Below are 15,501 nucleotides of genomic sequence, written 5' to 3' on the forward strand. Positions count from 1 at the left end.
TGAGTACCTTTTTATTTTTTGTCTGTATGCATGTAGTCTTAGGATTGATTTTATTATTTTTTACTAATACAGTGGCTGTTCAATTATGGTAAATCAGCTATTTAGAAGAAATACAGAACAGATAGTTCTTGCCAAAGGCTATTGTATTTGAAGAATATCCATATAAATTTGGTGGCTCACAGATACCTAACCACGAACAAGTAGGTACAGCATGTTAAGCTTCTATGATAATTGCTACTAATTGTTTAAAAGGTATTCATAATAAAATATTTAGTAATATCTATGAAGTTAGTAATTTTTTAACATAATGAGGAAATTACGTGTTTGAAAAAGGCCCGCTGCCTACATAATTCTCATTTTAATAGTATCAGTAGAAAATAAACATATCGAGGCTGCACTTAAGCGTATGGTAAAACTGGTGGCCAAAGTTTTTAAATTGTTTATTAATCAAATAATAGTAACTTATATGCTTTGGATAATCCAGAATAATGGGTAAGGCCTGTAATAGCTTTGCCAGTGTCTCCAGTTTAGCTTTATGTGAAATGTTTTTCTATTTTTGTGAAGTTCAAAGTTATTGCCAGAGACGGTCTTCTCAAAACTATACTTAAGGCTGTACTTGAAGGATGAAGGATACTTACTGGGAGTACTTTCCATACTTGTTTTTAAAAGGCAATTAATACAGGGACAAATTTTTTTCTCCTGAATTTGCCTAAGTAATTTCTTCTTTCCCTGCCTATGATTCGTTAGCTACTGAGATGAAGTTTACACACAACTGACAAGTATCAGCTTCCTAATATGAAAAATTATCAAAAAGTCTTTTGAGTTGAGAGTAGCATGAAAAGGTGATCAAGCTGAACATCAGCTTGACAAAAACGAAGAAAAGTGAGAAAGTGATTTTCTGTTCTAGAAATTACAAATTAAGAGGAAATAGTGCAAGATAATGTGGCAAGGAAGAAAAAAGCTCACCTGTCTGCATAATACTAAAGAAGAGGGAGTTTTCCACAAATGCATCCAACTGTCACCTTGGAGAGGCAGGAGAATGTTGGAGAGAAAGCTGAGGTAACAAAACTGAATGAAGGAAGACAGGGAAGATTGGAGAGTTGTGCTAATCCAATAAAAAAAATAATGGAATTGAGAACTCAATGTTTAGCATGAGAGACCAACTTATCTTGAAAGCAGATCTGAAGAACAGAAAGATAGTCTACTGAGAGTGGAGATGTTAAAACGGGATTAAACTTGAAGGAGACTACTGGGGATGAGAAAGAAGACAGATTAATTTTCAGCTTGGTAAAAAATGATGACCAGATTCTTACAGACATGGAGGTTTATGCCGGTAGTGGAAAATATCTGAACTGGAGCATTACACAATTGTTAGCATATTCTTTCCTAGTGTAGAGGAGGAGGACAATAAAGTTGGCTGCTGAGGTTAGCCAGCTGGCATCAGAAATAATTCTAACTGGAACATTTAGGGGCATTCATCACTGAAAAGCATTTATGAGCATAGAGCTTTTCTCAAGGTATGGATACCCCATTTCTTGGTGGCCTTATGTTCTGACCCTAGATGGCTAACAAATCATTAGCTTATGATGCATCTTGGGTGTCTAATTATTTCCTTGTGTTTAGTGTTATACATGTTTCCATTCTTGGGGTCAGGAATGGACAGTTGCCTCCTAATGATGTGATGGGGTGTGGAAGACACTCTGGAATTCTCTGGGCATTTTTAAACTGCACCTTTCTATTCTTTCACTTCTTCCTTTCCTTGGTTATCTTAAAAAATACATATTTTTCCCTCCCTCCAAAGTTAAAAGCTATACACATAGCTTTTGTAAACTTCGGTACGAATCAGTTGTTGAGCACTTTCAGCTGAACTCCTACGTGTATAATAGTAATGTAATGTCAAGCAGCTCCAGCAGTATATAAAGGCACCTATTTGATTAAGGGTTATAAAGTGAGGCTTTTTTTTTAAGGTTAACACCTACTTGGTTTATGACTTTCTAGAATAGAAAATTGTATAAAATGCCTTTCTAATGGCCACTAAAGAGAACAATTCATAGATGTTTTACAGCACTGTAAACAACACTCCTCTTAATTTTCTGAAAACTAATTCATAGTTTTATTGTGTGTATTTAGGTAGGAGGATAAGAGAAGATGAGACAGGGAAGCAGAAAAGATGTGTTTTTGTATTAGAAAGATGGAGTTCTAGTAGCAGAGATCCGTGTCTTCACTCACTCTACAACTTAATAGTTACTTCTTGTAGTTGCATTGGACACTAACCTTAGGATTACAATACTGATATCAACCTGTTTACCAAAGCATTAGAAACCGTGAAAATTGCATTCTTACTTGAGTTTTTATCTGAGAGTACAAGAAGCCCCTTTGCGCTAAGATTAAGGGAACTTACATGTGTGTAGCATGTCCTGTAGATCACGATGAAGAAGCACTAACACAAGATTTCCTTCATCATCTCCACCAGTTAATGTGCTCTCAAAGGACTTACCGACCTTTTCTCACTTTTTAGCAATTGTCCATGGAATGAGAGCATGCTTAGACTTTCCAGAGGTCTTGCAGCAAAATAGAATTGTTAAATTATTTGTAGGTGCTCTCAGGTGACCAGGTAACACATCAGTTCTGTTTAACTATATTGGTTAGGAACCAGGGAAAGTCTCCCTTTACTGAGAGAATGTAGATCAAATGAAGCAGCACAGAGTATCTTAAGGTGTTAGACTAGTGTCTGGAACTGTTGTGTGTAAATATTGTTACTCCTAAGAAGTTCGCACAGGCCAGTATTATTTTAAATGGCAATAGATATTATGGGCCAGATCTAGCAGTTTCACAGCTGTTGGGCTATGTTGGAATTATTGGTTGTTTTTTAAATCTTCATGCTGCATTTAGAGTGGGGTGTGGTGGTATATACATGTTTTTTGACTTATTGCTAAAGCACATCGATTCCATTTTGCTTCTTACCCTCTCCTGAAGTCTGTCTCTTAAATCATAGAATCATAGAATGGCCTAAGTTGAAAAGGACCTCAAAGATCGAGTTTCAACCCCCCTGCTGAGTGCAGGGTTGCCAACCACTAGACCAGGCCGCCCAGAGCCACGTCCAGCCTGGCCTTGAATGCCTCCAGGGACGGGGCATCCACAACCTCCTTGGCCAACCTGTTCCAGTGCGTCACCACCCTTTGTGTGAGAAAATTCCTCCTAATATCTAACCTAAATCTCCCCTGTCTCAGTTAAAAACTATTCCCCCTTTGTCCTATTGCTATCCACCCTCATGAACAATCGTTCCCCCTCCTGTTTATACGCTCCCTTCAAGCACTGAAAGGCCACAATGAGGTCTCCCCGGAGCCTTCTCTTCTCCAAACTAAACAAGCCCAGTTCCCTCAACCTTTCTTCATAGGAGAGGTGCTGCAGCCCTCTGATCATCTTGCTGGCCCTCCTCTGAACTTGGTCCAAGAGCTCCGCGTCTTTCTTGTACTGGGGACCCCAGGCCTGGATGCAGTATTCCAGATGGGGCCTCACAAGAGCCGATCACTGAGTCACTGTAGAGAAATGAATAAATAGGTAAGTATGGCAGGTCATACCATCTTCAGTCTGAGTCCAAATTGATGAGAATGTCCAAGGAATGCTTTCTTACTCTGGGTTGTGGTCTCATTTATATGTTTCTGAAACAGAGTTACAACTCTGAAATGAAATCACAGAAGGAAGCTGTTGCTTCTTTGTTCCTTAGGGGTTAAAAAGTCATAGCGATGTATTACCTTGCCATAGGAAGATGTTTTTTGCAAAATACCATGCTTGATGTTTCAGTTCTGGAGCATTTTGATAGCATGCAAGTTTTAATGCTTAAAATTCTGAGCTTTTTGAAAAGTGCTACTTAACAATTATTCATATGAAACTATTTGAATATTTGGACAGATTGTCTTCGAAGCAAGCTCTTTTGTTTATTTATAAAGAGTTAATGTATTAAAATGCTTATTAGGTAGTTTGTGCTACGAATACTAATCTTAGAGTATTCAACTGTAGTCCTAGAATGTTCTAATTAGACCAAGATAAATGGTGTGCTTGTGTGTGTACCTGATGTTCAAGCCATGAGTATCAGTGATTAATGATTTATTTATTAATTTTTCTTTCTCACAGACCACTTTTGATAGTGAAACAGCGTGTCCTGTGCTGCTGATTCTCTTGGGGGCACCATGGGCACATCTCATGAAATGTAATGGATTAAGTTTATTCAGGGAAGAATGATTTAGAGACTGTAGAGCGCAACTATACAAATACCTAGGGCATGTTTTCCTTTAGAGCTAGTTCTCTAATCTGTGGACACAAATGACAGTTGTAGCTTCTGTAGCTGGTGCCTGTGAAATATGCAGAATTGACCCAGCATGTATTCTGGCATAAATCATTTCAAAGTCAAGGGAACTTTATTTTCAAGGCTGTGAATACACTTTTCTTGTCTGTTAAATTGTGGAACTCCGTGGGAAACATGGTTCTCTTTCCTGGGAAAGGAGGAATATAATTTCTTGTCATCTGACATTAAGGTGGTATGGTTTTGTGTTTGTTTTGTTTGTCTTTTAAATATATTTGTCACTGGTTCTTTGCATTTTTTTTGAGCCTGTTACTTCAGGCAATAATTTCCTTCTAAATCTACAAGGGTTGCTCCAAAAGTAATGCCTCCTATTTTATTATGCTGGTACATGACATCTGAGGATGTTGTTGGTGGGACAGCAGTAGGGGCTGAACCTTCCCACCAGTATTTCATTACATTTTGTTGCCATGTGACAGATGGCAGCAGAGGGGCAGCCTGACAAAATGATGTCTGACATGGATATGCAGATGAAGGAAAGGTGCGTCACTGAATTCCTCCGCATAGAAAAGATGTCACCCATGGACTTTCATTGCCATTTGCCGAATGTTTATGGAGATCAAACAGTGGATGTGAGCATGGTGAAGGCTGGACTGCATGGGCAACATATTTCTAAAATTTGTGGAGGAAGATTGCAGTCAAACAGGCTTGAAGCTGAATATTTGCAATAAGTAATTGATTTTTAATGCAAGAATTTGGTAGTTCAGTCAAGCTTTTGTCACGAGATTATCCAAACAAATGATAGATTTTTTTTTAAAAGTAATCAGAATGTTATAGTGTACAGTTATTTTCCAATAATGTTCCTCCATCTAATGCAGAAAAGTATGTTAATACGTACCTGACTACTTACCAGCATTGAAGTTTCAGCAAAGCAAAGAGAATCTACTATTTAAAATAAATCTGCTAGTGTATAAATTCTGTTACTGGATCACGTAGTTTCTAGCTCATTAACCACTCTTTTTTCTTCTGAACATCATATATATACACTTCATAATGAACTATAAGTATTCTTCAGTATATATATTTTTTATAATTTTACCCTTTGCAGTAGGTCAAATCATGATAACAAGGTGACTACAAATTTAACCCATGAGGTTTAATATCCTTTAAGAAATAGAATGCTGTTGATTTTTTTTCTTTCTTTAACTTAATTAAAACTCTGGAAGGCTGTCAAGAAAATGCTGTAACTGGATAATGTTTTATTTTTTTTAAACCTTGTTAAATTATTGGTTTTACCAGTCCTGCTTCTGTTTCACAATCTAATAATACTTCAGATAAAAAATATAGTTTTACATCAATTTTTAATTTGCCATCTGCTAATTTAACTAAAAGCATTTTTATCCTTAATTTATAAAACAGGAAAAACTAAAGTTTGAACTCAGTTTGAGCTATGATACTTCATTAGTAGGAATGATACTAGCTTCCACATTTCTGCATTTTTCCATGCTCTGTAGTTACCATTATCCTCCCCTCCCCTATATTAAAAAATGAACTTCCCTATTAATGCTGGTGCATTATTTCAGATGAGAGTATTCCAGTGAATTGTATGATGATGCAATATTGTTTCTATATTATGCACTTATGTCTTATTAGTTGTGTGACCTAAAGGTTTGTTAGCTGTTTTTTTAATGCAGGTGTGTTTTTGTGCTCTTGCTGACCTCTAAAAAGTAGCTGCTGTATTGGCTTTCTCAGCCAGCAGAGTTCATTTAAAAGGTTGTAAGGCAGAGTGTATTGTTGCATCTGCCTCTTCCTGCCTGTGTTTTTGTACCTTTTGGATATTGAAATTTGCATATTTTATGGTGGTAGTTTAGGACATGAAGATTTCTGTTGCAAATGGTGTAATCTGCAGATTGTAGTCTTCACTTTTCATGATTTTTCTGGGTCACAATAGTTAAAATCTTCTCTGGACCTTGAGTTGTCAAGAGGAACAAATGAGAAGGGAGACTTAAATTCAGAATTCCTCAAGGAATGAGGAATTCAGTTTCCAGTACTGATAAGGAATGACATTTCTTTTGAGTTCAACCATTTTGGTTGCAGTATATATACCATTTAAAGGGAGAATAATATATTTGAAAAAGGAAGGAGTAGTGATAGATCTCATGCCTGTGGACTTCTATCAAAATTTTGATAGTATTGTAGATTCTGAACCTTATGAAGTTTCCTAGAATTGTAAGACAGATAAAGAAAGGATTGAAAAAAAAAATGGCGGCGGGTAGTTCTGGGAGAATGGATATAGAAAGCTGCAAGGGGAGGTCCTGTATATTGGGTGTTAGGACCAGTTTTATATTGCCATTAAGAATTTTGAAACGAAAACCAAACGCTTTCTGACAAACAGATAAGGGAGACGTGTCATTGCACTTGAATGCAGTGTCATGAATAAGAAATACTGGAGCTGAGGCTGTTAATTGGAAGTGACAGTCAGAATATAGCTTTTTCTGTATAAAATATTGGTGATAGTTGATGATAGAATTTAACCTTGGAAGGTGAAAAAATATAAAGTGTTAGTATGTTCAGAGTGGGCTAATTTCTAGTGGGCATGTGTGTAGTTTTCTGGTTTTTTTCCCTTCAGAATTTGAATGAAACCTGCAAGTGTGTAATTTCACAGTTGTTCATGTATAGCTGTTTCATGCTGTCTCATACTGTTTGCTTGTGCAGATGAAAAACATGAGTATGAGCTTGGAAGTGGTATTTGTGACAGAGCTGTTAGTGTGCTGATTAAGTAGTTACTGTTTTCCTTTATTACTTTCACATATAAACAAGTGTGCATTTGTCCAGATTTTGTCATCCTTCAGGAGATAGTTGAAAGCAGTGATAATTGCCAGCAGCAATTAATGTAAGAAAGCAAGCTGAGCCTTGCCTGTTTACTGGGACTTGAGGACGTATTGCTCCATCTGCCACAGGCCAACTACAAACTCATTTAAACTGCTACTCTGGATCCTGCACAATCTGGATTGAGGCCAGGATGTGGAACCAAAATACTTTAGTGACACAGAGGCTCTCCTAGCTCTCCTACTGTCAGTGGATAAAGGGCAGTGATTAATTTTCATTCCCCTGGCCCTTTCTACAGTGTTTGATGGTCTGGCCGGAAGTTGATGCTGTCCTGTCAGTAAGGAGAAGCAGGGGTCTAAGTAAAGAGCTGGAGTGGCCGAGCCTTGTTCTAGGTGATGGATCTAAGGAGTGGCAGCATGCTTATGATTTTGAAGTGCTGTCAGTCATAGAAGGAATTTAAGAATCTAAAAATATCTACAACAAGATTTTGTTATTGCCTGTTCATCAGCAAACATCTTAGTGATACTAATTGCTATACCAAATTGAGTGAGGCTTGTTTGTATGGGAGAACAAAGCTTTCACAAGGCTGAATTCTAGCCTGTGTAATGAACTCCTGTGGGAATGAGGAACTGTCATGCTTTTGCACTTAGACTTGATGATGGAATTCCTTACATTTTGCATTCTTTAATGTGACAGTGTAGATAGAAGCATATGCAAAAAGAAAAAGACAAAAAGGCAACATCAACAATGCTCCATCAATATAATTAGTGTAGGTTGATAAAGTCCATATGAGTAAATAATGCAGAACAAAGAGCCTCACTATGAGCTGAATTTTTTAGCCTACTTGAAAAATTAGTACTGATCTACTTGGTAGTTGTTGTGTTTTCTCAGAAAATTCATTTTGTGTTGAAATCAGACACAGAAGAGGAGATCTCAAAAGATTGAGAGATGTGCTTTTTTTTATTATTTCTAACTTCAGCTGGGACTTTGGCTGGAGGAAGATTTTGAACATAAGTAAAGCACAGTGTAAGATGATGTTGGTGGCAGAGCTCCTCTGAACTTCTAGGAGACCAGTTTCACCATGAATATACATTGGCAAATGCTGTGCTGAATGTTATGAACTGTGTCAAAGAGTATTAGCACTGACAAAGATGACTTTAAGAATCAACTAAGAAAGAGGAATGAGGCTGCATGCTCTGGTCAGTGCAGTATTGGATTTGGAGTTTGGGAGATATGGTTCTGCTCTTGTTCCTGACTGAATGACTGTAGATTGAGGGGAAATGAAGTAATTTGCCTTATTTCATCTTAAATAATACTTTTCTGAAAGGTATTTTAATGTTTAATGACGAGAATTATTTAACATTCATATAAAATAGAAACCTGAGTTTTTTTTAACTGATCATTTTCAATGTAGCCCAAGTCAGTGATGAAATTGTGTAAAAACCACGAAAACAAAAAATTGAAGTTTAATAAAATCATTCTTGTAATATGTTTTGTGCCCAACTGATGTGGTCTGCATGAAAGCAAACCTGGGCCTTTGAAACAGTTGCCTTTACTTGGATGTGTTAATTGATGTCTGTGGAGAACTTCTGAAGATGATTCTCCAGTTTTATGTATGGCTACCAAAGGTAAGGTACCAACACTTTCATTGGTGCTCCACTCCTGCTATTTTACTCACTTGTCTTGTTTTAAATTCAGATTGAGCTGTCTGATACGGACCGTGTCATCTTGTGTACTTGCAGGGAATCTAATACAATGGGGCCTGGTTAATTGGAGCTTTTTGGGTGTTAACACAATAGAGATAATTAGTAATAAATGTGCAGCTGTAATAGCAAGTAAGGTTCACAGTATGCAATACAATGCACGACAGTTAAGCTCCTATATGCTGTGTTATTTCCTATTGAATGTGTTTGAGAAATTGGCATTATTCTTTCTTTGCCAATGTGGTGTTGCCCAGAGGCTTGCTCTGTATTCTAGTGTAAGTGCTTGTGATGCTAATACCTTAATTAACTTATTTAAATATAAGCTGTCAGGGCACATCCAGATAGTATTCAGAAATGCACTGATCAGCAGTCTACAAGATTTTCTCAAGAAAGCCTGAAGTGTGGTGTGGAGAGAAGTCTGATGTTAAGCATGTGAGCTTATGCTGTTTCACTTAGAAAATAAAGAATAGAAAAAACTCATTAATAAATTCAGTTTAACCAGACCCTTGGCATGGTTGGTTAACTCTCTTTCTTCTTGCACGCTTCCAGCTATCAGCTGCTCATAGAACACTTCTGAGTTGTCAGTCCATCCTTGAGCACGTTTCTTCTGTCTAATGTTGGTAATTCATAATTTGACAAATTTCGTTGTTTGGCCACACATTCAGAGTTGTTATGCATAGAATAGGTCTTTTATTTACATCAGGTTGGTTATCTAAACTTTTATCAAGCCATGCTTTCTGTAAACACTGTGAAACTGAACTTTGTTCTATGGGTATTTGAAATACCCAAGTTCTTCGACGTCTTAATTGGAGGTGCAAGGAACTGTCTAGCTTTGTTTTGGTTATTGTTTGATGAATAAAGATACCGACCTTACCACCCAAATTACCTATGGGTACCAATGCATGTGTGGGCCTCATAAATGTTGTGGGCTTAAGATACTTGCACATGTTGGATTGGATGTGTATAATGCATCTTGAAGAGCCTATCTCCTTAACCTAGGTTTGCTTTAGGATCACTTAATCCTTAGTAATGTCTTGTTTAAGAACCCTCCTGCCATCCTAACCACTGAATCCTTTACAGTTTTTAGGCACTGGGACAGGTCACTTGTTTTCATGCAAGCTTGCAATCAGATCGGATGAATTTGAGTCTCAAGAGAGACTTAAAGAAATGGATAATTTCATGGCTTAGTTCTAATCTGAGAAATACGATGTCTTATTGCAAATGTGAATTCTAATTTTGGACTTGTATGTGGATGATTGCTGTTAGCATTACTGCAGGTTGCCTAAATGTGGCAATTTCCTAAAAGCGCAGATAAATTTTATATCTGCCTTTTCTCTTGGCAGCCTTGCTGCTCATTTTCACGTGTGTTGCACAGAGGGGAGTAGATGGTCTCTAAAACTACTAAGGTTTTTTACCGAGACGTTTAAAGATGTGGCTGTATTATTGATATAGAGGTAGAATTAAAATTAGGTTTGAAATCATGTTTTTTGGGGGAAATACACACAATTGCATGCCCTCCCTGTGTGCTAAGAGTGCTTGAAATTGTCCCAGGTTCAGCTGAAACAATATTAAGAGCACACCCATGTTTGGTTGTTGGAGTGAGGGCAGTGTGGCTGGGACTGGGGCAGAGCTGCTGCTGTGGTAGCACAGAGCTGGGTGTGGGGTCAGGACAGGTGCCTGTATTAGGCTGCTCTGTACCAGGTGACACCATGTGGAAGGCCATAAAACTGCGGACAGTTGGTCAACCCCTCTACTTAGGGGTTGAGAGAGGTCAGTCAGGTGAGGGTAAGACCTCATGTTGTTGGCAGGGTGTCCTGTTGGTGCTGGGCGTTGGTCAATGAGTGATTGCATTGCAGCTATATGCGTTATCATTGCATTGTTGTTTACATTCTCCTCTTCTGACTTAGTAAATAGTTTTTATCTCAACTCACAAGTTCTATTTTGTTTCCAGTTCTCTCCCCCATCCCACCTGGGGGGTAGTGAGCAAACAGTTGTGTGATGCTGAGCTGCTGCTGGGTTAAACCACAGCAGTGTGAGTATGAGTAGCGCAGCTTGCCCTCAGAACTACAAGCTGATTTGCTAGTGTTGCTAATTTCCTCTTACTGTTTGAAATAACTGATGTTTTTCTGTTTGAGAAAGTTCTGATAGTTAAAATAAGCCACGTGATGACAATGTAAATGTTATACACTGTACATCTATATATACTGCGTATCTATGGATATGCTGTATATCTGGCAATATACATATATATCCATATCTCATATGGATACAGCATCAATTTAATCTACTTCCAACCCCCCTTGAAGACTTCAGATTTTCTGGTCCTCCATGCCATCTTTACTTTTGTGCAACTCATAACACCTTGAAGTACTCATGGTGTTCGTAGAGGCGTATTAGTTAAGATGATATATAGTGTGTGTTGTGATTGGAATTATAATATTGGAAGGAAGTATTTAAGCTGCATAGGTGATACTGTGCCCTTGTAAGCAGCCTTACTGATTTTTGGAGGTGTAGGATCTGTGAAGGCAGCAGTTGAGCTGCCTATGTAGACCAAATGCCTGAAGGGATTCTGGGGGCTGCTTTGTTTTTTGACAGCAGGGATTCTATGGGCATTGCTTTTAAGAGCAATGGTGAAGTTTAGAAAATACTGCTGATAACTCATTATTTCTTCAGAACCAGGACCTCCCAAGGAGAATTGGATGAATTATGAAAAGATCTGTTTTTTTTTCCCCAGTATATCTACTGTATTTGAGAACTTCTACAAGTATGAAAAGTTGTTGTCTGAGAGAGTCTTCAACATACGCCTTCTCTGTTTCAGAGTATTCTGATGTGGATGGTGAAACTCCCATCAACTTGCATCCCATCGCTGTTTTTCGTTATATATAGAATGTAAACTCTGTAGGATTAGAACAGTTGTCTTTGGGTTTAGAAAAATCAGTTTGCAACTGAGCCGAGCTCACAAATTATTTGTGATACTGTGGTTAGCTTTGGAGTTTTCTTTATGTGTACTTTGACAGAAGAACGTTCCTTGTCTAGATTTCCTAGTGTTTTAATGAAAAGAGTCTCAATCTCTTGCTGAGACTTTGCAGTACTGCAGGGTTGGGTAACCTCTGATAGAAGAAATGTTTCTTGTGAATTAAACTCTGCAGATTTATACCAGGTAAAGTTCTTGCCCACTTAATAAAGAAAAATTGGAGTGAAAGATCTTTTAGCTGAGTCTTACTGAATTAGCCTAATTGAGGTCTCGGTTCTTTTTAGGAGATTTTCAGGCATCATTTTGTCTGTACACAGTGACATTCTTGCTAGGTATGTGCTAAACTTTTAGTTTAGAAATATTTTCTTAGTGATAGTTACATCAAACTAAACTTCTTTTCTGAAACAGGAGGCTTCAACTTTTCAACTATGAAAAGTTCCTTTTCAAATGATCTTTTATAACACATCAGGATTATTTTTTTTAAACACAAGACAAATTAAGTGCTGAGTTTAGAGGATAATCTTTAACATCTTAACATTGCCTTTGCAGGTACATGATGCTGATCGATGGCAAGAATGAAGTATATATGATTGATAGAGACAATTCAATTTTTCATGTATCTAATCTGGAATTTCCATTTCGTAAAGATCTTCGCATGCATCTAACAAACACTCTTCTAGATGGGGTAAGAAGTATATCGTATAATAATTGTAACAATTTCAGCAATTTATTTTTGTTCAGAAACAAGGCCACATTTCTTAGGCTAGAATCAGCGAATCATGGGATTTAGGAATAGTGGATTCAGTCACTGGCTGAATATGGGAATCACACTGTTTTCATAAGTCACTTCTTATCTACAGAATAGTAATGATAACTGCCCTGGGGGGAGCTGTTTACTTGTCCTTGAGATAAATCAAGGTATTGAGATAACATTCTCTGAGTATGGGAAAAAGTTTGAAGAAAATGTAGAGAAATAAATGCAGAACCTCATCTCTTGTTAGAGCTTTATGTTTTGATCCAGTAAACATAGTAAATATTATGCAGTTGATCTAAGTGTTTGCAAAATTTGACAGAATTTTGATATTTTGATATTTGACTTTTATGATGATGTCTTTTGCTTCTATGATCTTTATTTTCAGCTAATTTGAATTGCTGTCTGTGATTTAGAAATGGTTTAGTTGTATTGTTTTTGACTGAAACATGTTTAAGTATTCATGCTAATTTAAATTATGTAAATATCCTAATGGACTTTGTGAGCTAGCTGCAAAATAAGCTTTTTAACATCCGCATTTGTTGTTTAAAAGCTGGCCTCTGGTAATATTACTTGCTAAGCTTTTCAGAACAGTAGTCATGAGAAGAGAAAATGCATTTCTCGACCTTTCTATTTTAGCTGAATGACTTCATTAGCTCTTCTACTAAATACCTGTCAGTGTAAATGAATGCGCTTCCGTATCATATTTTGGTAGCAGTGGAGTTGTTTTACCTTACTATCACTTTTGCTTGGTAAAAACCTAAGATAGTTTGAAGTCTTCAGGCTGAGGTTAGGCAAGTCATCTATCTCTGACTGAAATTATAGGTTGTCTTTGCCTTTGTTGTCTCTTGCCACGCAATTGTAAAGGAGCAAATAACTTTTGTAGTGATGGGTTTACAAGGAAGACTTTGAAAAGCATTGCTTCAACGTAAGTTCTTTGGAGAGACTGCTTCTCTTTTTTTATATTTCAAAACAGATGATTTACTAAGGTTGGCCAATGTGTGCGTATGTGGAGGACAGGGAATCACATATTGATGTATGTGAGTGAATGTGGCAGTAGCTCCTGGGCATGGGAGAGGGGCTCTCGTCTGGCTTTTTGACTCTCACATTTATCGCTTAAGTCTCTTAAGAATAAATTAAATTGGAAGAATTAACAATCAAGTCAGCAATTTTATTCCATACTCTGTAACCCGGGATGTAAGCTATGACTTTACCTAATTTGTTGTCTTGTAGAAGTTTGGTTGTTACAGTATATTTCAGTATTTCTCTCTATGGCATAAAATTAGTCTGATTTCTTTCCACACAGTTTTTTCATGAGATAGAAAGCAAAATAATATGAAAAGTTGATTGAATAATATACCTTGAGATAAAACTGAAATCTGATGGATAGATGAATACTTCTGCAGAACAGATTTCCAAATAAATTTGTTTGATCTGTTAAAAAAAAGTTTGGAATGCATTTCATTGCAATTCCTTTCAGCAGATTTGGGACTAGAGCTTGCCTACTGCTTGAAGCATCAGAACAGCTAAACTTTGTGATTCATTATTTCTTTGTGTCAAATGATAATTTCCATAACTATTCCCTTACTTGGAATATATGCATGATTTCCTTTTTTAATCTACATGAAGAAAATTTTTTTTGCATTAACGTATTTTGCCAATTAGTGCTGAAAGGCTGTTGAAGTTAATTCATTAATTACAGATGGAAGTAATTCACACTCCTGCCCTGAAGTAGCTTTTTTGCTTTCAGAGAATGAAGTTACAGAATGAAGTGGCCCAACTGGCCTTACTTTACATTGATCTTAAAAGTACAAGAAAGAAGAAAAGAAAACAGATGAATTCAGTCAGTTCCATGTGGTGAAACAAGTCGCATGTGATCAGAATACAAAAGATTAAGTAGTCCCTCCAAGTTTATTTAGAATGGCAATGTATAAAACTTTAATAAAGGTAATTTCCATGAATTCAGTGATCTCTTAACATGCTTTAAGGCTTCTGATGTAAGCCTTTCATGCAGCGTTCTTTGGGAATCTCAAATGCATTTAGGGTTCGCTTCAGGCTGAAATTACTCGCAAACAGTTCTTACTACGATCAATTATATCTTCATGATAAGAAGTTTTCTGTAATACTCTGTGCTGATCTCCAGCTTTTCGGTTGTGTTTGTTCTTCTGGCATGGAAGAAAGTTTTCTGTGAACCTCATTAAAGCTAATTCAAACACTACCTACAGGTTGCATTAAGCATTCCTTTGGAAGCCTGGTGTTTTGTCTCCATACCAGTATCTGAGGGAATGCATAAATCTTTGTTCAAGTGTTTTGGCTGTTGTTCAAGGAAACTAGCTAGTTATTTTCAGGAAGTTTTTTGACTTTCCACTTACAATCATACAATCATAGAATTAGCTAGGTTGGAAAAGACCTACAAGATCATCCAGTCCAACCATCCACCTACCACCAATAACCCTACTAAACCATGTCTCTCAACGCTATATCTAAATGTTTCTTGAACACCTCCAGGGACGGTGACTCAGCCACCTCCCTGGGCAGCCCGTTCCAGCGCCTGAGCACTCTTTCAGAAAAGCAGAATTTCCTAATGTCCAGCCTAAATCTCCCCTGGTGCAACTTGAAGCCATTCCCCCTCGTCCTGTCACTAGTCACAAGAGAGAAGAGGCTGACCCCCCAGCTCACTACAACCTCCCTTCAGGTAGTTACAGAGAGTGATAAGGTCCCCCCTGAGCCTTCTCTTCTCCAGACTGAACAATCCCAGCTTCCTCAGCCGCTCCTCATAAGGCCTGTGCTCCAGACCCCTCACCAGCTTTGTCGCCCTCTGAACACACTCCAGGGCCTCAATGTCTTTCTTGCAGTGAGGGGCCCAAAACTGGACACAGTACTCGAGGTGGGGCCTCACCAGGGCTGAGTACAGAGGGAGAATGACTTCCCTACTCCTACTGGC

The 15,501-nt window shown here is 37.6% G+C and overlaps 1 protein-coding gene across 1 annotated transcript in view; it reads left to right on the forward strand.

The window, feature by feature from the left end:
• RNGTT (RNA guanylyltransferase and 5'-phosphatase) overlaps positions 1-15,501 on the forward strand; it is a 188,536-nt gene that overhangs the window by 35,970 nt on the left and 137,065 nt on the right. The window contains exon 9 of the mRNA XM_021390753.1: positions 12,356-12,491. Within this exon, the coding sequence (XP_021246428.1) occupies positions 12,356-12,491 (136 nt within the window). The remainder of the gene's footprint in view (positions 1-12,355; positions 12,492-15,501) is intronic.

This window comes from Numida meleagris, chromosome 3, assembly GCF_002078875.1.
Source record: "Numida meleagris isolate 19003 breed g44 Domestic line chromosome 3, NumMel1.0, whole genome shotgun sequence".
NCBI classification, from domain to species: Eukaryota; Metazoa; Chordata; class Aves; order Galliformes; family Numididae; genus Numida; species Numida meleagris.